Source organism: Hypanus sabinus, chromosome 26 (assembly GCF_030144855.1).
Source record: "Hypanus sabinus isolate sHypSab1 chromosome 26, sHypSab1.hap1, whole genome shotgun sequence".
In the NCBI taxonomy this organism is placed as follows: Eukaryota; Metazoa; Chordata; class Chondrichthyes; order Myliobatiformes; family Dasyatidae; genus Hypanus; species Hypanus sabinus.
The window spans coordinates 29,336,695-29,363,594 of record NC_082731.1 but is presented as its reverse complement, the minus strand read 5'-3'; the positions used below and the strand labels follow the sequence as shown (position 1 = coordinate 29,363,594).

Below are 26,900 nucleotides of genomic sequence, written 5' to 3'. Positions count from 1 at the left end.
CAAATATATTGTCTGGTCAGTGGTTGGCACTCTCACCTCTTTGTCAGATGGCTGCAGGTTCTAATTTCTTTGACCATTTGTTGACAGCTGATCATTGGGACTCCTGATGCAGGAAGGGTTTAGACACCATAGATACAAAGACATCTATTTCTCCCCGAGTGTGCGTCACCTACCACACCTCATGTTGAAAGTTCCTTATTTCCTGTCTCCAAAAATCACAGCTAAAATATTTTCACATCATATTTATTGCACTTGGATCGGTACATTGACACAAACAGAGATTTAATACATTGTGCAGTCCCACACAGGGTTGAAATCCATTCAAACATGGCAGAAGAAGGTCTTAGGATGTACGTACAAACTCAGAGATTTGTGGTGAATCATGTTTGTTCCTTAATTTGATTCTTGACCTTAATTTCATTCCTAATTATTTTAAAAGGTCCAGATCTGAAACATGTTTTAATCAGCAAAATAACCCTCTGTGATAATTAATAATCATAAAACTAATAAAACTAGGGTTTCATGGATTGAATCACACATTGTTACACACAAGATTTAAAACTATCAGTCAGAACAAGTGAGACATTGACCAGGGTGGGTTTGCTGTGAGATTTATTGATGCTTCGGAACAGGTTGGTTGTGAGCGACTCATGACCCACCACACAGGAGAAAGTGGTGCCGCTCTTCCACTCCTCAGGAGAAACCTTCAGCTGACTGGTCATTGTGTTCCAGCCTTTTCTGGGGTCCGTGGTCACCGGCTGGTTCACAAACCCTGTCTTCAGAAGGGTGTCATTGGCCATCCAGGCCACATAGATGTCTGCGGGAGAGAACTTGGTGACCAGGCACATGAAGGTCCCAGTCTGATCGGTGTCTACCTCATCCGATGATGGGGGGAGGAGGTAGACCTGAGGACGAGTCACAACACCTGGAACAGAGAGAATCTCAGTTAGAATGAATCTTCCAATAATTCCCTCCTGACCCAACACATTCTGGTCTTGTACCAACATAAACAATTTCTAAATCTGAGAGACTTCACTTTATCTGAAACCAAAGGCTTTTCCCTTTCTGCTCATCATTGGGATTTGTGGAGTGGAAATCTTGAACCTGCTGCATTTTACTGCTCCCAGCAAGGTTAGTCCATTCAGTTCAATCAATGGGTGTCGCTGAACACAGCAACTCTACAGAAAGTGGAACTCAGCCCCTGGACTTGCATCATCCTGTGCTGTTTGTTCCATCTCCCCTGGAGCAGGGGTGGCAGTCTTAGCTGTGTATGTGTGAGAGGGAGTGAGAACCTGTCGAACTCTCTGCCACAGAAACCACTTGAAGAATTATCATGTAATATATTCAAGAATGGGTTGTATGCACTTCTTCATGTGAATGGGTCAAAGGATATCTGGAGAAAATAGGAATATTGATTGAGTTTGGATGACTAGCCGAAACCAGACTGAATGATTCAGATCGAGAGACCCAATGACCTGCTCCTGTTCTCATTTTCTATCGTCTATCACAGTGCTGGACGGTGATAAATCTGTCCAATTGCTGAGATTAGACTCACACTGAATTCTGTCCACACGTACCTGTGTCCTTCCTGATGGATTTCTTCACCGGTGTTGGCAAACTCTCGTCCTCTATCATACACGAGAACTCAGCCCCACTGTTCCACTCTGCAGCAGGGACTGTCAGTCTGCTGGTGATCTTGTCTTCACCTCCATTGCTGTCTGGACCTACTGTCCTCACCCCATCTTCCCTCTTCCTTCCGTCCACCTGCCAGGTTACACTGAATCCCTGTAAGTCACTGTGAACCACATCACATAGAATGGTTGCTGTCCTCTTCGTCCAGATCTCTTCGAAGGAAGGTTTGCTTAAAGTGACTGAAGTATCTGAACATTTATCTGGGAGAAACGTCACAATTATTATTTCCCCATTCCCCAATGGATGAATTTCTCACTGACAAGACCAGCATTTCTGTTCGTCTCTGGTCAATGATTTGCCAGTCCCATCAAGAGGAGATGAGACCAATCTACATTGGTGAAAAAAGGAATCTTCACTAGGGTAGACACCCTGAGGGAATGTAAATGAACAAGATTGGCCCTTGCATTGTTTTTGCAGTTTCATGGTCACTTAAACTGTTGCCAGCCACTTATTAAAACAAATACAGAAAATAACCAGTATTTCAGACTGTGTTGGTGGAACAGGAAACAGAGCAAAGTATCACGTGAAAATCTTGCAGAAAATACACTTCATATTACAGAATTTATGAGAAACATTTAGTTTTTGTGACTAATATTAAATGCACTCTTTTTCTCTGTTAGGTGTAACTAACATTTGCTTCTGCTTTGTCAGAATGTTGTGTGTTCAAGCCGCCCTCCAGAGGCTTCTACACATTGTCCAGGCTGACTGTTCCCACACAGGAGCAGAGGGAGAGCTGCTCTGCTGGAAATTCAGTCCCAGCTGAGGCACTAATCAGGGGCTTGTTCAAAGGTAAAGGGAGGGAGCATTTTGAAGATGAGTATCAGCAATTTCCAGAGTGTCTGTCCAGTGAAATGATCTGGATTCACCTCCAGTTCTGAAATTATTTCCTGGAATACTATTGTTTCGATGGTGAAAATGTGGATTATGTTGGTTGAGAGTGGAAAACAAACCGATGATTGGCCAATTTAAGTGCCAAGCGAGATTAAAAAGATGATGACATTGAGGCTGAGTCAATGGCCAAACCGGTATTCAGCTCACTACTCTATGAGGCTTCCCTCACCTCAGCACTGAACTGACTCTGCAGCTGCGGCCTGCAGCCATCGGCACTCACCTCAGCACTGAGCCTGGCTCCGTGGCCGTGGCCTGCAGCCATCGGTCTCCTGGACCGGTTGCAGTGCTGAACTGGTGACGTGGCTGTGGATTTACTTCAGGGGACTCTGCGGTTCAGGTTCTGTGGATTGTTTGTTTGAACCTTTATATTGTTTACACAATTTGTTCTTTCTTTTTCTCACATTGGATGTTTGACTCTGAATTCTATTCTGTTTCTTTGTTTTGTGACTGTCTGCAACAAGAGAATCTCAAGGTTGTATATGGTGCACAGATTTTGATAATAAATGTACTTGGAATTTTATCAGTTCCCTCATATAACGAAACCAGAACTACACTGTGATTTAGTGTTGACCTTGAATTCATAGCACAATGTAAACAATTTAAAAAATGGGGTGAGGAACCAGGACCCTACCTTGGACGTTCTTCACTTGCTTCTTGATACGGGTGTTGGAGGGGGGATGAATCACTGTACAACTGAAGACTGATTCTGTCTCCCACTCCTGTAAACTCACGGTCAGGAAGTGTCTGGCACTGAAAGTCCACCCCTGCTCCAGTGCGGTCGGTGTAGCGCTGGTGTTGGAGGTGATCACAGTGCTGCCTTTCTCCCAGATGACATTTATTTGGTCCGGGTAGAACCCAGAGACCACACACTCCAGTGTGACCATTTTCCTTTTCTTGGTCTCTTCCTGAGGTGGAGGCAGCAGTCTGACCTTGGGACTTTTTATCTCAACTGGAATAGACAAGAAAATAGGAATTCTCAAACATTTTGACTCAGGTAACTAATGCTGGCCATTTAATCGCTGGTCTCTGACCCACCTTTGGTACTATTGGTCCGTGCTGACACTCGGGAAGATGAAGGAGATTCCTGAGCAGAGCACTCGTACTCCACCCCACTGAACCACTCCTCCACACTGATCTGGAGTTCGCTGAGCACTCTGTATCGGGACCCATCCCCCTCTGCTTGATGGGTGTGAATTCCTTTTGTTTTCTCCTTCCCACCCACGTGCCAAGAGATGTGGATATCTTCGGGATCTGTACAGAGAACCGTGCACTTCACGGTAGTAGTCTTGTCGATCCACATCTCTTCAATGTCGGGATTTTGAATAAAGACAGACAATTCTGTGGATTAGAAATGGAAATGCTCAGAATCTTACTGGAGACATTTCTATTGGTTGTGTTAGGTCAAGACAGACCTTGTGTTAATGCAAACAGAGTAACAGAAACACCCAGGACTGAATCACGTGTCTCACACTCCTCCAAGTTTTGATTCAGAAAAGAAAATCAGAACAAAGGATGTGCTAATCGGTTTTGAATCCCTTTCTTATAACTGTACCAATTGGTTCACTGTGAGACAGAGAAGCATGCAGATTTCTCAGCAGAGACGCAGCTCAGTATATTCTTTGCTCGGAGACTCAGTGCCATTGATTAGTAACAATGGACACTGTGAATCAATGAGAATCCCTTTCTCCATCTGGGCTGAGCCTGGGATTCACTCAGTTTAATAACTTCACATCCCAACATTCAGTCTTACTGTGGCTGTGCCTCTCCCCATCTCTGCAACCTTCACCGCCAACACAAGCTTCAGAAAACATTGTATTCTTTCAACTCTGCTCCCTCATACACCTGCACTACTTCTGCTGGTGCCTGTGATTTTAGCATTCCTGTGTACAAACACTGAAGCCTCTGTCTCTCTTGAAATGAGCAGCCACGGTCAGAGTGTGTTGTTAAGTTGCTGGGCTGATGAACTGGGAAAATAGTTTCAAATCCCAACCTGGTGGATGGGAGTTTAAATTCAATTCATCAGTGCTTTTTGGAATAGAAAGATGTCCACGGAGGTATTTGTAGTGTCGTTCCCTGTGATAACTTCCGGAGAGTCCCATCTGGTCCGGCTGGTCTGTGACTCCAGACCTGCAGCAACACGGCTGAACCTGAATCACCATCAGGAATGAGGCAGCAAGTCCCTCAGTTCCAGAGCGATCAGTGATTGATAGGAAATGATAAGTGAATAAAACAGCTCTTTGATCAAGTGTTGGGTCACCTGTCCTCTGGGTTAGTGTCGGTTTTGTGTGAAGTTGTTGAGGCCGTCTCCCAATGCACGATCATCAGTTCACGGACATTGCAGCTCTCTGCACTTTGTGTGCACCATTTACACACTTGGTCCCCTTTTGCTCTTTGACATTTAGTGTGGAGGCTGATTGTGTTTGTGTCACGGTTGAGTCCTTCAGTGAGACTGTGAGTCAGTGTCTTTGTCTGAAGAAAGAGCAGATGTAACACACACTGTCCAGTCTGACTGGGACGGATCATCTGACAAAGTATGATGTGTATTTCTTAACCTTTCTCATGTCAGTTAGATTATGAGCAATTTTCTTTTAAAACAGAAAGTCCATGGGTGTAGTCTAGATGATCATTGTTGTGTAATATCACAAATCTGCAAACGTCGGTGTACACTGAAGGGTCACGGAATTGTGAATCCCAGTTTAATCAGCACTGTGTTGTTGTTAAATGTGTTTTGGCAGGTTTCTCAGTTTGGTCCCATATCAGACTGGTCTTGATGTTCAGCAGTCCCTGGGAAATGAGATCCCCTCATAAAACCTGACAGAGTCAAGATCACTCCCCTTATTGCTGAATTATTCCACAAGAAACATAGCATTCTATCAGTGCTTGGGTAATTTTAACAAAACATTGTCCTTTCTGACATTCTTTGGGATCACTGAGTTTCCCAATTGGACTGAATTCAGTGTCCCGCACATGGATCAATGTTACTTTCGCAACTTGTCTGATTCAGGAATTACACACAAATCATGTCAGATTGGACAGGAGACTTGGTAGACCCCTGTGTCTTGTCTCACCAATTTGTCTTGTGCCCAACATTATCAAAGGGTCATCCATCCTTTGACTGAGTCAATTTGGAATTTCTGCCCCGTTCACCTTCATCACCTCGTGCCTCACAGCCACTGGGTGAAAGACAGGTTCCAGTTCTTGCTGACTGGAGTCAGACAGGAGGGAATCTGGCCAAGGAAAGTGGAATTGGGATCGGAGTCACACTGAAGCAACAATCTACACAAATGAATGAGAGTATGGACAACCAGAAACACAAGAGGTTCTACAGATGCTGGAGATCTTGAACAACACACACAAAATGCTGGAGGAACATGGGAAGTCAGGCAGCGTCTATGGATGGAAATAAACAATCGATCTTTCAGGCCAAGTGACTTCACCAGTACTGGAAAGGAAGTGGGCAGAAGCCAGAATAAGAGGTGGGTGGAGTGGAGAGGAATACAATCTGTCAGATGAGTGGTGAGACCAGGTGAGGGGGTAAGGGTGTGGATGGGGAGGGGGTATGAAGTAGAAAGCTGGTGGGGGATAAATGGAAGAGATAAATGGCTGAAGCAGAAGCAATCTGACAGGACAGTGGACCACAGAGGAAATGATGGACAGGTGGGTAGAAGTGATAGAATGAGGTGGTATCTAATATGGGGATTAGGAAAAAAGGGGATTAAAGGACCGGGGGAGATTACTGGAGGTTGCATAAATTAGAACTCAAGCTATCAGACTGGCAGATATCTGGATGGAATATGAGGTGTTGCTACTCCAACCTGACTTTGGCCTCACCAGGGCAGTAGAGGAGACCATGGACAGACATGTCAGAATGGGAATGGGAAGTCAAATTGAAAAAGGTGGCCACAAGGATAATAGAAAGTCGAATAGAAATGTGATTGGAGAGGTAGTCAGTTTGAATCATGTGTTTTCTTCTCTCTTTGTTAAATTTCCATCCCAATGGATACCAGGAGCAGGTCTGGAATCCAGTAACTGGATTGTTATGAAATTCAATGACGAATTGTATACACAGCCAATCACTTTATTTCACACTTTCCTGCAGAACAATGATACTGTAGGGTACAACCATCGGAGAATGTTGCATTGAGGTTACTCTGGTAAAAGAACATTGGCACAGGCTCCGAAGGACAGTTTCCACCTGGAAATGGAAGATTCATAGATTTAAATGTTAGATATTTTCAGCTCTTTTCCCATGCTTGGAAAAAGGGAGCCCCACATATTCCCACTCTCTGTCCTCTGTATATCGCATCCTATCGGGATGAGGTTGTTGTCAGCCATGATAAATGCATGTGCTGTCTGAACCTGGTCAAGGATCTGAGGACACAAGGTCACAACATTCACTCGAGGATTCGGCATCAATTCAAAAATAATCCAGGCACCTACATTTCAGTGAGTTGAGAATCGACAGAAGAGTCTCTCTGGAAACACTGGAAACAGACTCTGGGGACTGAAGCAAATACAAAATTGCAGAGATATTTTTTGAGGAACTAACACTGAGAAGACAGTGAAAAAGGGAAAGGGAAGTAAAGCATGGGACGTGAGCTTTGCTCACTAACTTATTTTCATTATAACTGCAAACAGAGACAACTACAATTATTGAGACAGAATGGACAGGTGACCTCATCTTATACCTTTCCTGCCCAGTAGATGGGGTTAAAGCTGCTGGTGACATGAGTTGATTCAAAGTGCAAAGATCATCTCTACATCACACAACCAGATTGACAGTAGGGACAGGAATTGTGTGGGAGTTAAGTAGTTTAGTGCTGTAAGTTAATTAATTTTTCTTCAGACATCACTCACCCTCTTGATACGTCATGTTGACCTGACCACTGAAACCGGAAGGTGCGTGATTCACTTCACAAGTATATTTCTGTTCCTTGGTCCATTCCTGCACAGGCACTGTCAGGTAAGAGATTGTTTCAAATGTACCATCAGATCTCCGAGTGGAAGGGAGAACGATGCCTTCTTGGGCAGATCCAGCTTTTTTCCAGGATACCTGAACGTTGTCGGGAGAGAATCCAGATATCACACAGCCCAGGACAGCATTTGCTTGACTGTGGATCACCTCCCGGGATGGAACAAGGGAGCTGAGCTTCGGAGCTGTAACACATTTAATATCTGTCAGTACATGATTGCTTTGCCCATGCTTTGGACTTCATTCCCCCTCATCCCGGGCAAGCTCCCCAGTTCCAGCCCTCTCAAGAATGTTGTTAATTTACAGCTGATCTGATGATCTGATGGCTCACACCAGTGAGTGGGAGGGCTGGGTGTATCACTTGGGCCTCCCAGCAGCGTGTCCCACTATGCTATGATAATGCAGAGAGGTGGGTCATGGGGTTGAGGTGCAGACCTGCCGTGATCTAATTGTTTAATGGAGAATGACTGATACCAGCTCCTGTGAGCAGGAGTACATGGTGTGGAACTGTTTCCATTGGTGAATTTGGGAAACACAATTTTACTTTCAATGAGAAAGAAGAACAGATGGACAGGAGGGAATTATTTTGTTGTCTCTGCAAAGGCTTGTTCAGATCTGTGAGAAGGTGGTTAAAGAAGGGCACTGGAGTGGATTCCTTCGTCACATTCACTAGGGATTGCTTTTATCAGAAGAGGGGGAAGCAGGGTGGAGGGTGGAGGGGTAAGTGCAGGAGGAGAGGGGTAAAGTTTAAATTGTTGTTCTGTGTGCAGGGGTACGATGGGCCAGCGGTCTCTGTATGTGTACAGGAGCTGATCTGTAGGGAGGTTTTTGTGGGATGGGATGGTGGAGAGGTTCCTGAAAGGAGTGGATACAATGGAGACAGATCAGCACAAGTTGTTTCCTCCACCCTCCACTGATACGGAGTTTCATTGAGTTCAGGAGGACGTTTCCCCCTGTATCAATTCCATACGTTTTCTCACTGTGATTTTGGTGAGGAGTCATACTGCCATTGTAAGATTAGAGTAAAGGAGTTAATTGCCGTGCTGAACATTATCTGACAAAGGTTCGTGTTCCAGGTTTACACTCTGAGATCAATGCAGCTTTTAAGAGAAAAATATGTCTCATACTAACATTGAGGTTTCTGGAACTCCACTGTCACCATCCCTGCCTTGCACGTGTAGACATTATTCTTCTTCCAGTCCGCCGCAGAGACTTCGAGCAAGCTGCTCATCGTGTACTTTGAATTTTGCCCCAACACCGCCGGGTATTTCTTGATTCCAGTGGTGATGTCCCCACTGTTAGTGGACCATGTCTGACTGATGCTCTCAGGCTGATAGTCCTTGACCAGACAGAGGAGCCTGATGCCTTGGTCAGATTCTGTGGTGCAGGAAGGGGTGATGTAGACTGATGGTGTGGACTTGACCTCTGAAATGGAAAGAAATTCACAGAAGTTCTGTAAGTAAATGCATTACTGGCAGACAAAGGAGACATGTTATACGTTACCATTACTAACTACTGTGCTGAAGTCTGAGACACATAAGCTGGGATGCCCACCCGACCCCTCCACTGTACTGTAGTAATTTTATGAATTGCACTGTACCTCAGCCACTAAAGAAAAACAAATTTCATGACAGATGTGAGTGAGGATAAACCTGATTCTGATGTGGGTCTCTATTGTGGACTGAGAGTGGGAAAGGGAAGGGAGGGAGAAGCATCAGAGAGACATTCTGGAAAGATCAATAAATCAATTGTTTTGAATCAAGTGACCTTGCCTGTTGTCTCAGAGCTGGTTGGGTCTGCACCCATGCAAACTGCTGCCCCTGCTCTGTCATCTGTCCCACACCCCTCCCGTGGCAGTCCACCCTCACCATTCCCAACATCCTCTCGCCAGATTTACAAACTCACTCTCCACTCCACTTTGACAAATATGTTACTACGGAAAAGTCTTGGGTACGCTAGCAATGTACTTGTGCCCAAGATTTTTGCACAGTACTGTTTATAAATGAGTAATTTCCAAAATTATTCACCCCATGAAACAAAACTCTCACCACTTCAACACCCAGCTGGGAATCTGTGTCACTGAGCTCAGAGGCTATGGGTCAGTCTCACAGTGGAGGCTTGAGCCCACAGTCACAAGTGTGCCCCAACACCCCACCCAGAACCGTACTCATCCAATGTCCGATGTGAATTTGATGCCAACATTGTGTTTGCCTTCTTTACCACAGACTCAACCTGTAAATTCACCTTCTGGGAGACTCGCACGAGGACTCCGAAGTCTTCCGCACTTCTGATGCACCCTCTGCACTCCTTGATGCATCTGACACTGCCTCAAAATTCAACCCATGCAACTGAGGAAGAACTTCAACCGCACCGAGCCTGTGGAAATTACAAGCCAAACGCCTTCCCAACACACCAGGCCCAGAATCGCACTGAGATGAATGGTGACTGTGATCCTTTGACAAGTCTAGTCTGCGAGGGAATCATGGAGGTGGAAACCCCAGTTTAATCCAGGCAACTCCAGCAAGGCCCCGTGTCATGTGGTGGAGTGTGGTGACAGTTCTGGTGGCATCTGTCACTCAGTAAATCTTGGGGCGCAGTGGTCTGTGGAACTGTGAGACTGACTCCAGTGTAAGTGGCTAGACACTGGTAAATGGTTCACTTCGGGAATGCCAGCTACAGCCAGCACCATTCAAACCACAGTATCTTCAGTTTCTCTTGTATTGAGCAGCAGGGGAAAGGGATGGTCAGCTGTGGTCTGAGGAACCTTGCTGCTGTTTATCAGCGTCAACCCTTGACAACAAGGGAGTTATGGGATCAAAGACATGGGACCATCAGGACGACCATCAGTAATCTGTGACTATCTATTCATCTACCACACAGTCAGTAACTTTAAACTCCTGGGTGTCACTATCTCAGAGGACCTGTCCTGGACTCAGCATATAAATGTAATTGCAGAGGAAACAGGACAGTGCATCTACTTCCTCAGGAGTCTGTGGAGATTTGGCATGATGTCTAAAATCTTGATAAATTTCTATAGAATTGTAGTGGAAAGTGTATTGACTGGCTGTATTATCGCCTGGTATGGGAACAGCAATGCCTTTGAATGGAAAATACTGCAAACAATAGTGGATTCAGCCCAGTACATAATGGGTAAAGCACTGTCAACCATTGAGCACATCTACATGAAATGCTGTCGTAAGAAAGCAGCATCTATCATCAAAGATCCTCACCACCCAGGCCCTGCTCTTTTCTCACTGCTGCCATCAAGCAGATGGAACAAGAGCCTCAGGACTCACAGCACCAATTTCAAGAACAGTTACTACCCTCAAGCATCCGGCTCTTGAGTAAAAGAGGATAATTACACTCATCTATTGAGATGTTCCCATAAACAATGATCTCACTTTAAGGACTCTTTACCTTGTTATTTATTGCAATTTATTTAGGGTTGCAATTCACCAGTTTATTGTCTTCTATGCTCTTGCTGTTTCTTTGATCCTGTTTACAGTTACTATTCTATGGATTTGCTGAGTATGCCCAGAAGCAAATGAATCTCAGAGTTGTATGTGGTGACATATATGTACCCTGATAATAAATTTTACTTTGAATTTTCAGACTTCAAATGAAGGTTTTCCAATGTTGGGGAGCTTTAGGAATTGTAGGCTAAAAGTGACCATTCCCTTCCAACATCACCCAAACAGACTAGATTGTCATGTTGTAGTTCAGCTTGTGGACAAGTGACACACTGCAGGAGTACTTGCTGGGTTGGGAAAGGCCCTGGGATGTTCTGGGGTTGTAGAAACCAATGAAAAACAAATTGTTTTCATCAAAATAGGAAAGGTACGTTGCATCCGGAGTTTCTCCGGTCACTGGATGATTTCTGGATGATTTCCCTCCAGGATGGATTTATATTCAGGAAACAGCGTAGTTGCCAGAAATCAGATTGACAGAGTCTGGTGAAAGGTCACTGTTGTGAAACATTAACTCTGTTTCTCACCCCACAGATGTTCCCTGAGCTGCTCAGTCTTGGCAGTGCAGGAGGCACAATAATGTCAGTCGGTGAGATTTGCAGCCGAGGATCTTTTACATCCCGGGACCAGCAGGTGGTAAGTACAGTTCTGTCTGGATCAGTGTTCCTCTGGGTCTTTATAAAAACACCCATCAAACTGACAGCAGGGTGCTGGGGTGAAGAGGGGAACTGGATCTGGGTGGGTCACGGGGTGCTGGGGTGAAGAGGGTAACTGGATCTGGGTGGGGCACGGTGTGCTGGGGTGAAGAGGGGAACTGCATCTGGGTGGGTCACAGGGTGCTGGGGTGAAGAGGGGAACTGGATCTGGGTGGGTCACTGGGTGCTGGGATGAAGAGGGGAACTATATCTGGGTGGGTCACGGGGTGCTGGGATGAAGAGGGGAACTGGATCTGGGTGGGTCACAGGGTGCTGGGTGAAGAGGGGAACTGGATCTGAGTGGGTCGCGGGGTGATGGGGTGAAGAGGGTAACTGGATCTGGGTGGGGCATGGTGTGCTGGGGTGAAGAGGGGAACTGGATCTGGGTGGGTCACAGGGTGCTGGGGTGAAGAGGGTAACTGGATCTGGGTGGGTCACAGGGTGCGGGAGTGGAGGGGAACTGGATCTGGGTGGGTCACAGGAGCTGCGTATTTGGACAAAACGATCGATGGTGAATCAGCAGATCGGTGGAGATTCAGTCTGATTTCAGTCTGTATTGTAGTAAGTGGATAGAACATCGGGGGGGGGTGGAGTTTCAAGATGGCGACGTAAACATCTGCCTTTTAGGCGCTCTTCACTTTTCTAACTATAATCACCCTTTAATCAAATCTTTTCGAATTTAATCAAATGAGTTGATATTTTCGATTGACTTTTTTTTCCCTAAAACTATATTTGATCTAACTTGGCCGAACTTAAAATGGCTACAAGTAAGAAATCGTCTAAGGAGCCTTTATCTATCGATGCAATTTCTAATCTTCTGGACACTAAACTTACAAGTTTGGAAAGCAAGATGGAAAGTAAAATGGCAAGTTTGGAAAGTAAAATTGCAAGTTTGGAAAACAAGCTCACCACGAAAATGTCTGAACTTGAAGGAGCTGTTAGATCGCTTGATACTAAGCTTCAGTCGCAGGCAACGGATATTCAGCGGCATGAAGATAAGTTGGAGACTCTTGAAAAATTAATTGTTGAAAAAGCATGTACACTTGAGGCTTTGGATAAGAAGGTACAATCGACTCTTAAAGCTGATCTATCAGCATAAGTTTAAAATTACTGATCTCGAAAATCGATCTCGCAGACAGAATTTGCGAATTATCGGGTTTTCCGAAAGAGTTGAGTCCGGTGATTTAACTGAATTTTTCTCTAAATTACTGTGGGAAATTTTCGGTGATGAAGGTTTGCAAACTAAACCTGTTATTGACCGTGCTCACAGAGTTGCGAGGATTTCGTCTATGACTGATAAACCACGAGCGGTGATTGTTCGCCTTCATTATCCTCGTGAGAAAGAGCTTTTAATTTGATTAGCTCGTAAAGAAGGTATGATTTCTTACAATAACTTCAAATTTCGAATTGTTGAGGATTATTCTTATGAGGTTATGAGAGCCAGAATTGCTTTTAAACCAGTGATGGCAGAGATTTATTCGATTGGACTTAAACAAGTTTTAATGTATCCAGTGAAGCTTAGAATTACGCCCAACGACAACAGTCAGCAAATTTTTAACACTCCGGAAGAAGCGAAGAAATTTGTTGAAGAATTTCGATCTTCTACTGCAACTTGAACTATGTGTTATGTGGAAGATTTTTCGGAGAGAGGATATCTTTCTATTTTAAGTTTTAACCTATGAAGCTGGGTTATAACTTCTTATTTTGATCTATGGGTCTGGTTTTTTTTACTATCATCATTGTTTATAGACGTTCTTTTTAATTTTTATAATATCTTTTTTTTCTTTCTGTTTTGGTTATATACGTATATATTTTGCAATAATGATTTACTTTTTTTTTAAGATGTCTTTTCTTTTTCCCGTAAGATTCTGTTTTTTGTAAGCATTTATTTGTTTGCCTGTACTCAGAAATGGGACGAATGTTTTGGATTTTTGGTCTTTTTTTTTATATATATTGTACTGTTTATTATATCCCTTTTTTTTAAAATCTTATTTTGTCTTTTAATAGATTGCTGAACTCACATTTGTATTTAGTAATATGGCTTTTTCAAAATGGCGTTTCTTCTTCCCATAAGTCTTTGTTTTTGAAAAGTCATCTTGTATTTGTACACGGGATTTTTTTTTTAAAGGTATATTACACTTTTAAATTTTGATGTTTATACTTTTTTTATTAATGATTGTTTGTTTTATTATATTAGTTTTCTTTTATTCTGATTGATATATATTTTCTTTTTGCAACTCTATATTTTAATCTGGGTGTTATATAGTTTTCTTTTAATCTTTTTATAGAGCTGCCATCTTGAAATGGGGGTAATGTTAGTATTAGATTATGCGCTTGCCGCTTGGCTTTTTTTCGAAGGCTGGGGGGAGGGGGGAGGGATCTTTTTTCATGCTTTTGCTCTTTATTTTTTTGCTTTTAGTTTATGGGCCGACTTTAAATTATTAATATTGTTGAGGTGTCATGTTCTCCGGTTGCTCCTGAATCAATTTTCCTCCTTCCTGAATTGTGGGTTATGTGTCTTTTTAACCTTTTATGATACACACAACTAATATTAGTATGATGGATAAATCTGTTAACTTTATCTCCTGGAATACTAATGGTTTAAATCATCCGATTAAACGTAAAAAAATATTTAAAGTATTCCATAGACTGAATGCTAATATTATCTTTGCACAGGAGACCCATATCAGGAGGGAGGATAATCAACGTTTTTTTAGGTTCTGGAAGGGTCAACAATTTCACTCGAATTGTACCGCTAAAATTAGGAATGTGTCTATTTTTATAGACCCCTCAATATCGTTTACACATCATGAAATTATTTCTGACCCACAGGGTAGATTTTTGTTGATAACTGGCTTACTTTTTAATCGGAAAGTTGTTCTAGTTAATATTTATGCTCCAAACTTTGACTGCCCTGAATTTTTTAAACGTTTATTTACTTCCCTTCCTAATCTAAATGAATATATGTTGATAATGGGTGGAGATTTTAATTGTTGTTTGAATCCTTCGACGGATAGATCTAAACCTATTCGTACTCTTCCGAACAGATCAGCCCTACTTATTAATTTGTTTATGGTTGATTCGGGAATTACAGAAATATGGCGGTTTTTGAACCCTAAAGATAAAGAATTTTCATTTTTTTCACATGTATATCATAGCTGTTCTAGAATTGACTATTTTCTTATTGATCATCGGTTATTAACGGATGTTATTGATTGTAAATATGATTCTATTACTATTTCGGATCATGCACCTTTGAAGTTATCTATTAAGATTTCGGACTATTCCAATAATATCAGATCTTGGAGGCTTAACGCTACTTTGCTTCAAGACCCAGAATTTATCACCTACATAAAACAGCAAATTGACTTGTTTTTCTCAACAAACTGCACTGAAGAAATCGACAGAGGAATACTTTGGGACTCTTTTAAGGCTTTTATCCGTGGACAAATTATCTCATATTCTGTTGGTAAAAGAAAACAAAGATATTTAGATATTGCTTTATTAGTGGATAAAATCAAGGAAATTGATAAGATTTATTCCGTGACTCCTACCAAAGAACTTTATAAGAAGAGAGTTGAGCTTCAAATGGAACATAGTTTACTATTATCTTCTTCAATTGAAAATCAATTAATTAGGACCAGGGCTCAATTCTATATTCACAGTGATCGAACTGGCAAACTGTTAGCTAATCAATTAAAAGCTATTTCGACTAAGCGACAAATTATTAAAATTCGCAAACAAGACGGTAATTTAACTACTGATCATAAAGAAATTAATAATACCTTTCAAGATTTTTATAAATCTCTATATCAATCAGAATTTGATGGTGACCAGTCCATGATAGATAATTTTTTTAACAATTTGAATATTCCTAAACTGATTGATGAAGACCATAGCCTGTTAGATGCTCCTATCTCTATGGTGGAAATAGGAGAGGCTATCTCATCAATGAATTCAGGGAAAGCTCCTGGTCCTGATGGTTATATAGTAGAATTTTTTAAAACTTTTTCTTCTTTGCTCTCTCTTTGGTTATGTGAAATTTTTAATGATGCGTTTGCTAAGAAGAGATTACCTCAATCTTTTTATGAAGCAAATATCTCTCTAATTCTTAAAAAAGATAAAGATCCTACTTTATGTACATCTTATCGCCCTATATCACTATTAAATGTAGATTCTAAGATTCTTACAAAAATTTTAGCCATTAGATTAGAAAAAGTACTATCACAGATTATTTCAGAAGATCAAACTGGTTTTATGAGGAATCGGTATTCCTTTTTTAATGTTAGAAAATTGATTAATATAATTCATACTTCACCACCCACAATCCCAGAATGTGTTATTTCATTAGATGCTGAAAAAGCTTTTGATAGAGTTGAATGGATATATTTATTTAATACATTGAGAAATTTTAATTTTAGTCCTAACTTTATATCATGGATTAAATTAATATATCATAAACCTGTTGCTTCTGTTCTTACAAATAACTATAGATCCTCTTTTTTTCAATTATCTCGTGGTACGAGACAAGGCTGTCCCTTAAGTCCTTTATTATTTAATATTGCATTAGAACCTTTAGCTATTGCTATTCGTGAATCTCCTAATATTTTTGGTATTACCCGTAATGAGAAGTTATACAAATTATCACTTTATGCTGATGATTTGCTGTTATATATTTCTGACCCTGATAGGTCTATTCCTGCTATTTTATCCTTGTTGGTTCAATTTGGTACTTTTTCTGGTTATAAACTAAATTTAGATAAGAGTGAATTATTTCCTTTAAATGTACAAACTTTATTGAGTGATAGGATACCATTTAAAGTTGTTACTGATAACTTTACCTATTTAGGTATAAAAATTACCAAGAAATATAAAGATTTATTTAGACTGAATTTTTTACCTATGCTTCATCAAATTCATCAACTTACTACAAGATGGTCTCCTTTGTTTTTATCATTAATTGGTCGGATTAATGCTATTAAAATGATGATTTTACCGAAATTCTTGTACTTATTTCAAGCCTTACCAGTTTTTATTTCTAAATCTTTTTTTGATAACATTGATTCAAAAATGTCCTCATTTGTGTGGCAAAATAAAAACCCTAGGTTAAGTAAAAAGCAATTACAAAAATCTAAAAAAGATGGTGGTTTAGCTTTACCTAACTTTAGATTTTATTATTGGGCAAATAATATTCGTAATTTAATGTATTGGAAACTAGATTTGGATTCACCATTGTGCCCACAGTGGGTAAATTTGGAATGTAATGAGGTAAAGGGATATTCTCTATTCTCTGTTCTTGGTTCTTGTCTTCCTGCTGATTTAGTTAAATTTAATAAACAAATATCTAATCCTGTTATTAAACATACATTACGAATTTGGTTTCAATTTCGTAAGTTTTTTACTTTGAAAAACTTTGTTCTTGATAGCCCTATCTTACTTAATTTCTTTTTCAAATCCTCTTGGACAGATCAAGCTTTTAACATATGGAAAAGGAAAGGTATAAAATGTTTTCGTGATCTCTTTTTTGAAGATACTTTGATGTCATTTGACCAACTTTCCAACAAATTTGAATTACCTAAATCTAATTTTTTCAGATATTTACAAATTAGAAATTTCTCACATAAAGTTTTACCATCTTTTCCTAATTCAATTTTGGTGGACTTTACAGATTTGATTTTTACCTTAAACCCTTGTCAGAAGGGATTAGTAGCTTTTATTTATAATATGATTATGAAGATACAACCAGAAATATCAGTTAGAATTAAACAAGAATGGGAAAAAGAACTTCGATATAATATATCAACAGATAAATGGGAAAAAATTTTGCAAATGGTTAATTCTTCTTCTATATGTGCTAAACGTGCTTTAATACAATTTAAAATTGTACATAGAGCTCATATGTCTAAAGATAAACTTGCTCGATTCTATTCTCATATTAACCCTCAATGTGACAGATGTCATTCAGAAGTGGCCTCATTGACCCATATGTTTTGGTCATGTCCCACTTTACATAATTACTGGAAGGACATATTTACTACTATTTCCTCAATTTGGAATATAGATTTACAACCTCATTTTATTACTGCAATTTTTGGCATACCAAATGAAGATGGTAATCAGTTTTCCCCTTTAATCAGACGAATGATTGCTTTTGTAACATTAATGGCCAGAAGGTCTATATTACAAAATTGGAAAGAAGTAAATCCTCCTACCACGTTTCAGTGGTATTTCTTATCTATTTCTTATCTGAGCCTGGAAAAAATTAGAAGCACTATTTTTGACTCATCAATTAAATTTGAAGAAACTTGGAGACCGTTTATTCGACATTTTCATATGAATTAATTTGGCCTTTTCCAGACCTTCTTTCTGCTTATTCATGTTCAGGTATGGAGTTCCGGAGTTCTTTGACACTATCATATACTTGTAAACTATTATTATTGCCCATGTTAGTTTAGTTTAGTGCTTTATTTTTCTTAATATATACTTTTTTCACATATTTTCAAATTTTTTCTTCTTTTAATGGTTATTTTTGTTTTTTTTCATATATAATCATATGGACTTGATTGATTAAGGTATTTTTTTTCTGCTGATGTTTAATAGGATATTGTTATCTTATTATCAACGTGACTTCAAGTCTATTGTATTCATAATTTACTCATTATTATGTTATGTTTTTTTATATGTATATATGAAAATCAATTAAAAAATTGAAAAAGCAAGAAAGAAAGAACATCGGGGAATATGAACAACAGATGGGCAATTTTATTTATTCATTTGTTTTTTGGAATCTGGGCTTTGCCGGTAAAGTCTGAATGAATTACACATCTGAGCTGTCATTGAGAGGGCTTTTGGAGACAAACACATTGATAGGTCATAAATAGGCTCATAGAACACATAGACAATGGAACTTAGAAAACCTACAGCACAATACAGGCCCTGTGGCTCACAAAGTTGTGCCGAACATGTCCCTACCTTAGAAATTAAGAACTAGGCTTACTCATGGCCCTCTATTTTTCTGAGCTCCATGGACCTATCCAAAGGTCTCTTAAAAGACCCTATTGTATCCGCCTCCACCACCATTGCCGGCAGCCCATTCCACACACTCACCAGTCCTGAGTAAAAAACTTACCCCTGGCATCTCTTCTGTACCTACTCCCCAGCAGCTTAAACCTGTGTCCTCTTGTTGCAACCGTTTCAGCCCTGGGAAAAAGCCTCTGACTATCCACACGATCAATGCCTCTCATCATCTTTTTCACCTCTATCATCCTCCATCGCTCAGAGGAGAAAAGGCCAAGTTCACTCAACCTGTTCTCATAAGGCATGCTCCCAATCCAGGAACCATCCTTGTAAATCTTCTCTGCACCCTTTCTATGGCTTCCACATCCTTTCTGTAGTGAGGTGACCAGAACTGAGCACAGTGCTTCAAGTGGGGTCTGACCAGGGTCCTATATAGCTGCAAAGGGTAAGGATGGTAAGGATGAGACATCTCCTTCCCTGAGGGACATCAGTAAAACTGAAGGGTCATCATTACTAATGACTAGATTTAAAAACAATACCAATTATTAAGATGTTGGAAATCTGACCACAGATCCAAATCTGTTGCAGAATATGATGAACTGAGTTTAAATTTGCCAGTTTTGTTGTGGTGGGATCCGTGGACTGTTCATCCATCCCTCTGCACTACTCATCTGCTTTGATGTACTGCCCTGTTTCCCATCACTCCGAATCCAACTTTGTGCCTGTCCATTGGATCACTGTGTCCACGGTGTCCTGGACAATATTTCTCCTTCAATAACGTCTCCAGAACAGACTGTCTGATCGTTCTCACCTTGCAGTTTGTGGATTCTGCTGTGTGCAGAGTAGGTCCGCATTCCCGACTCTACAACAGGGCTGTACTTTGAAACTACTTCATTGCCTGTGAAGAGCTCGGGGACACCATGAAAGGTGTCTGTAAATGTCAGCACTTTATCTCGCAACCACTTTTACTGAATCACCAGCAGCACTGGTTAATGTAGGAAAACACTTGTAAAACAAACCTAGTCGAGGGATGGAGGAGGGCGAGAAATTAGAGCAGTTGCTCTGTCTGGAAACTGAGAATAAGCCGTCCATTTGAACAGTGAAGTTCAACTCGCGTCCCGTGAGCGTGTGATGGGACAGGTTGGGGGAAGCTTCACTCTGTGTCTAACCTCTGCTGCCTCCGCCCTGGGAGGGATGGGACAGTGCAGAAGGATCTTTCTATTTAATCCGTGGCTGCCAGAACAGGACATGGGAGCTGTAATCTGCATTTAACCTATGCTCTGTGTACTCTGGGGTGGTTGTTGGAATCCCTTTGTGGAAGAATTTCCCAGATTTACAAGATAAATGCTGATTCCATTGAATGACAGAGCAGAGAGTGAGGCCATTCATCCGATAGTGTCGTGCTTCCCTTTAGCTGAGCAAACCCAATAAACCCATTGGTCTCTCTGCTCTTCCTTGTATCCCTACAAAAGGCGGATCTCATCCTGTTCCCTCTATACACTCACTGTTGGCCACCACCATCATTCAGGCGGTGTGTTCCAGATCACAAACGTTCATCAACAAACCTTCCCTTAAATGCTCGCCTGCTACACATTTTTGACTTGAACGCTTCCCTCCCCACCCCACCTGCACCACTCCCCCCTCCCCCGCCCACCAATGCAAGGCTGCCCGGAATGTGTGAAGGAATTGTGATTTCAATTCCCTGCCTTACCTTTCCTGCACCACTTCCCCACTGCCTTCTCACTCCAAAATTCTTCCCCACCATACCCAGCCTCCTCACCCATCAGGGAATAAAACTAAAACCTTAATCCCATCAATTAATCCTGGGATATCGCCGATACTTTTGCTGTATCCCGGGACGGACCTCAGGCCGGACATTACATGATGGGACTGACACCCACCTGTACCCTGGGGATATTGAGCCATCAACCAGATCATTCGTGTGTAACCATTCCCTCAGATTATGTCTCAATCCCATTACCTTCAACATGAAAGCAGCCGACAGTAAAACCCGATGCCAATAACTTGACACGGAACAGATCCATTGTTGTCACTGACAGGGAACGAGTTCAACTGCACTGAAACGCTTAGCCCCTGAACGTGGCTTCAGTTGGTGCTGAGAATCAGAAGCCAGACGAACCAAACACTGAGCTCACTCAGCACAACCGGCCGGTGTCAAGGCACAGTCTGGTGACAAGATCCGACCCCATTCCCCTGAGCCTGTTCCCGGTCTGTGGACTGTTCACTGGTGGGGTGGGGTATGTACCCTTGTACTGTTACTGGGCTCTGGAGAAACCCGCCGGTTCGGGGAGATTCATGTACTCGCTCTAAATATCTCACTGATTTCAGGTGAATCACCGAATTCGCCAAAACCGTAAATAAATAAAATACTACTGCGTGAAGATACAATTGAGAAGTTGGTCTTACCTGAAGTCACTGTCAGCGAGGTTCCTCCGCCCCAGTAGTCAAGATAGCCATACCCAGGTATAGTCACAGTGATACACCGCCGTACGATAACCTCCGCCCCTCTCACTGTCTCCCAGTACAGTAACTCCTCAGTCAAACCACAGTAGGTGGTCCCGTTCCCTTCCAGACACTTCTCCAGTGGAACTTGTTCCCACTCCCAGATTATCCACTCTGGATCTGATTGATATTCACGGGTCCCGGGGTAAAGGCCGGTGGAGGCGCCCGAAGAGCGCCATTTAAAGAGTTGTGTTGCGGTAGGTTTGTGTATGGAGGGAGCCGCCATCTCTCACACTGTGCCACCCAGATCTCTCGCACAGTAATAGGTGGCCGTGTCGTCCAGTCTCAGGCTGGTCATTTGCAGATTGACGGTGCTGCCGCCCCTGGAAATGGTGAACCGGCTCTGGACTCCAGGCGCGTAATACTTGTTACCACCACTCGATATATACGCCAGCCACTCCAGCCCTTTCCCGGGGACCTGTTTCACCCAGTGCATGCTATAGCTGCTGAGGCTGAACCCTCTGACCTCACAGGTCAGTGTGTGGGACTGTCCGGGCTTTACCACCGCTGACCTTGGCTGTCTCAGTACGATCTCGGACCGCACGCCTGTCAATAAAAAAGAGCAGAAATTAATAAAATGTTCCACGGGCAGTGACTCACAAAGCCTCGGAGAAACAGCCGGTCGCGGGTGGGCGACAAGCCGCGGGACACCCACCTGCCAGACAAGACAGGAGGAGACAGAGATAAGGAACGACCCCCATCGCCCTGAACACTGAGCCGGACTTGGACACTGTTGAGATCGGCGGCTTCAGCTCAGGCCGGCTTTGTCCGGAGCCGCAGTGAGCGCTGTTTAAATAGGGACGTGGGCTGTGGGTGAGAGAGGGAGCCGCGGTTTGAACAGGCTCTCACACACTGAAACCAGAGGCGCAGCTTCCTGTCCCCGCCCACAGCAACGATTTCAATTCCCCAAAAGGTGTTTGTCTCTGCAACAGGCGGCAGGTCAGCGGCAGTGACCAGATCCGGATTAAATATCTGTCACACTCTGCTCGATTCATCAATTTCAGCGATAAACAGTTTGTGTAAACTGAAACACACACAATCCCAGCGAGAGAGAATCAGAGACACCAGTCAGTGGACAGATATCCCCCTGAGAGACAGGGACTGAGAGACACCAGTCAGTGGACAGATAATCCCCTGAGAGACACCAGTCAGTGGACAGATATCCCTCCGAGAGACACAGACTGAGAGACACCAGTCAGTGGACAGTTATCCCTCTGAGAGACAGGGACTGAGAGGCACCAGTCAGTGGACAGATAATCCCCTGAGAGACAGTGAGTGAGAGACACCAGTCAGTGGACAGATATCCCTCTGAGAGACACAGACTGAGAGACACCAGTCAGTGTACAGATATCCCCCTGAGAGACACCAGTCAGTGGACAGATATCCCTCTGAGAGACACCAGGCAGTGGACAGATATCCCTCTGAGAGACACAGACTGAGACACCAGTCAGTGGATAGATATCCCCCGGGAGACACCAGTCACTGGACAGATATCTCCCAGGAGACGGTGACTGAGAGACCATTCAGTGGATAGCCCCTGAGAGACAGTGGCTGAGAGACACCAGTCAGTGGACAGATATACCCCTGAGAGACAGGGACTGAGGGACACCAGTCAGTGGACAGATATTCCCCTGGGAGACAGTGACTGAGAGACCAGTCAGTGGATAGATATCCACCTGAGAGACAGGGACTGAGAGACACCAGTCAGTGGACAGATATTCTCCATAGAGACGCAGTCTGAGAGACACCAGTCAGTGGGCAAATATTCTCCATAGAGACACAGTCTGAGAGTGTATTTGCAGGAAAATACATTAAGCAGTAGAAAGAGTTACCACACAATTGCCTGCCTGCACTCATAGCATGAGAATCAATGTTAAACAGAGATTCCTGGTGGAAATGGGTGGAATTTACACTTTTAAGATATTTTCTCTGTCAGAGACCTGGCACCATGAATTTCACTGCAAAACCCTCAGCAGTTCTCCCCACAAAATCTCTTTGACCTGTTTCAGCCCATCAGAGGAACAGGATGTTTGATGCAGGGAACTCAGGAGCTGAAGCCACACAACAGGAGAAGTTGTTGTTGTTGGTAACAGGATGCTCCCCAGTAGGTTGGCAGACAAGGGCTGCTGAACGGTCCCTATTGAAAGGAAACTGATGGGGGGAGGGTATCCAATGTGGCAGATCAGCAAGGTGGGTATTTCTGTGTTCCCACCCTGGTGATGGGAATACTGCATGTCCCAAATCTTGCATCTTCACTAAAGTATAAACTGTGCTGATTGAATTACTAATCACACCAAAGCTCCCCACTCTCAAGGTGCTTTGTCTTCACTCAACAGACTTCATCATTCCATGGCAAACCAGAGTGGTTTCTACAGACAATGAAGTACCCCTTAAAGTGGAGTCTCTGTTGTCACGGAGGGAAGGTGGGACCCAAATTTCACAGAGCAACCTCTCTGAAACAGCATTGAAACAGATTCTCTGAAACATTCAGATTCAGTTTATTGTCATTTAGAAACCATAAATGCAATGCAGTTAAAAAATGAGACAATGTTCCTCCAGAATGATATCACAAAAGCACATGACAAAACAGACCACACCAGAAAATCCACATAATGTTTGGCAATCCCCAATCCAGAGTCCAGAGAGGCTGCTGCATATTAATATCACTCTACCATCTTAGCATGTTCCCCGGAGAGGAGCTCCAATCCCACCAGACAAAACAAGACCAAAAACTAAAGATACAAGACCTGCACAAAACCACATAGTTACAACATATAGTTACAACAGTGCAAACAATGTCATAATTGATAAAAAAAAAACAGACCATGGGCACAGTAAAAATAATCTAAAGATGTTAAAAGACTAAGTTCAAAAGAAACCACCACACAGTTTCCACAAGTCCTCAGGGTCCCGATAGACTCGTCATCCCATGCCAGCAGCAGAAGGGAATCCCCCGCTACGGACTTCCACGGCGCCGCCCGACTCAGTCTCGCAGACGCAGCACACACTGAAAATGACAAGACCGCTGCGAACTCCGAATCCGTTGAACCTCCGAGCCGCCGACCATCCCCTCCGGCTCAGCTTCTCCGAACACCATCCTCTGTTGAATGTATTAAGACGCCCCCACCAACGGCCATCGGCAATGCAACCCCGAGGACTGGGGGCCTGTTCTTCCCAGCAGAGACCCGGACCTCACAGCAGCAGCAGCAATGAAGAAGGTTTTCCTGGGGATTTCCAGATGTTCCTCCGTGCTCCCACATCTGTTTTTCATCGATTATGATTGCGCACAGCACCCCGCTTCACAAATAACAGATAATCAGCTCCGGAGTGGCCACTGCAAGCTGCGTCATGCCGCCATCTTGGCGATCAGACATTCAGTCTGATCAGACAAAGAGATCAGACATTCAGTGATGATGATTGAGGCATCAATGTTGGGATGCATAGTGGAGAAATTTCCAAATCTTTTACATTTACCTGACACAACAACCCCACCAAGACACCAGTCAAAATGGTGATTCATTTTTTTCCTCCAAGAGGACCAAAGATTTTTGTAGGGTTTGTGTGCCTCAATAACCCAGAGATCTATGTTGACTTGAGTCAGGGTCTTGTGCTTTAGCTCTCGGTAGAGTCACCCATGCTAGACAGGTCAAAGTGTAGATGCCAGACGAAGAGTGATCCACCATTCCTCCAAGTTCGGAGTTTCAGGTCAAGGTTAGTGAACCTGACTAGTCAAAAAGAAAAATAATTTTTGTTACGAGACACTCCTAACCACCAGGATTTAGACTGTCTGATTCTGCAGAGTGTGGATAGCTAGTTGCAGCCCTTCTAAAGTTCAGGATGATCCCACTTATTGACAATCATGTTTTGGGCTCCAGGAATTGAGTATTTAAAGAACACCTGAGCTGATGTTCGGTGCTCAATCGTGAGCCCCACTAGTGACGTTGTCCAGCGTTTGTTTTGTGCTCAGTTCCCAATCCAGTTTGATACTGTGTCTTGAACTTTGCTTCGGATACTCCAGCATTTGGGTCCAAACCATCCTCATCAAGGACTCTCATCAAAGTTACAGAAACAGCAATGAGGAATCCTTCTACATCTGAGTGCGATGATATTCCCTAGTCACCACCCGGGACTTGCATGGCTGAGAGAAAGCTACTGGCATGGTAAAGGAAGCCATGAACTTCACAAAGACCAAGAGCAAAAATGTTTTTTTGGAAATGTACAAACCATGTACAACATTGGGATGCTCACACAGATAACCACAGTAATGTGTCATCACAGCCAACATACACTGGCGTCACTGAAAGCAGATTGATAGGGTCTGGCAGACTAAAAGCCGTAACTGGTGAAACAGTTCTATATTCAGGAAGGGAAGATGGTCAGCATCATGATGGTGTAGCTGTCATTTTGAAGAAAGGCATTGAGAAGTGCCCGCTGGAGTAAACAATCAACAGTCGGCTGGTGAGAGTCAGGCTGAGAGTGAAGCAAGTGAACATGATTTGTGATCCAGTGCTATGCTCCAAGTAACAATAGTGACATTGAAGAAAAGGACATCTGCAAACAACGGAGGTAGAGTTAACACCACACCATGATGTAATCATCATAGGAGTTCTGAATGGCATAGTGGGAAATAACAACTCACACTTCACTAGGGTCATGGGCACACAAGGAAGTGAGACAACGAATAGCAATGGATAGCAACAGCGAAAGAATGGTGGAATTCTGTGCCATGTACAATCTGGTCATAGTATGACTGTCTTTCCACAAACTGACATTGTGTTCGCCCAATGGATGTGACAAGATCCAGATTGACTATTTGATGATCTTTGGTATGTGGAGCCGACCCTAGCAAGGTATAAAGGTGAAGAGGAGTGCAGATACAGGAAGTAATCACAATCTTGTTGTAGCAGTGATGAAACTCATGCTGAGAAGAATTGGACTAGAGCATATGTACAAAGACATTTTGATGTTGAGTTCAAGGACACCAGTGTGCAATCTGCTGTCACCATTCAACTTAAGAACAGATTTCAGGCCTTTGACGAGGATGTGTCAGTGGACAAGGTCAACACAATGTGGAAACAGATTGTGTCAGTGTTCAAGGAAATCAGCGAGGCTTGTCTACATTACAGAGCTGGAAAGAAAAACAAAGAATGGATACTTCAGGAAACACGAACAGCCTGACAAGAAAGATGGAAAATCAGGGGAAAGTGTTTGATGCAAAGTCAACACAACTTAAGGTGAAACTTCAACTGGGAAGAAAGTGAAAAGCTTCAAAAAATGGATAAGAGAGTCTACATGGAAGACCTAGCAGTGGAAGCCACAGAAGCAGCCAATCAAGGTGATCAGGAAAATATATGCAAGATGTCAAAATTGGTATGCTAAAAGCTCCAGGCCAGATCCAGTTGCCCCTTGAGAGATAAAATTGGTTTGGTTTTGTCAACTAATAAAGATCAAGGAGCACGATGGACAGTGTATTTCAGAGAATTCCTGAATAGAACACCACCAGATGAAGACCCTGACATACAAGAAGTAGCAATGGATCTAGACATCAATGCAACCCAAGAAAGAAGAGATCGTTGCTGCGATTAAAAAATTAGAGAACAGCAGGACATGATCTTTTGAACACCGAACTATTCAAAGCTGAAC

The 26,900-nt window shown here is 42.7% G+C and overlaps 2 gene segments (V, D, J or C); both read right to left on the bottom strand.

Annotated features, from left to right (window-relative positions):
- Positions 1–21,998, bottom strand: part of LOC132381360 (Ig heavy chain C region-like) — a 240,147-nt gene extending 218,149 nt beyond the window's left edge. Inside the window, exon 1 of the C gene segment in view lies at positions 21,987–21,998.
- Positions 248–22,029, bottom strand: LOC132381355 (immunoglobulin gamma-1 heavy chain-like). The segment is given in 9 exon segments: positions 248–925; positions 1,578–1,892; positions 3,215–3,532; positions 3,619–3,921; positions 7,441–7,740; positions 8,687–8,980; positions 21,162–21,211; positions 21,488–21,803; positions 21,913–22,029. Coding segments are annotated over 9 exon segments (2,325 nt in total).
- Positions 22,030–26,900: the final 4,871 nt, after the last annotated feature.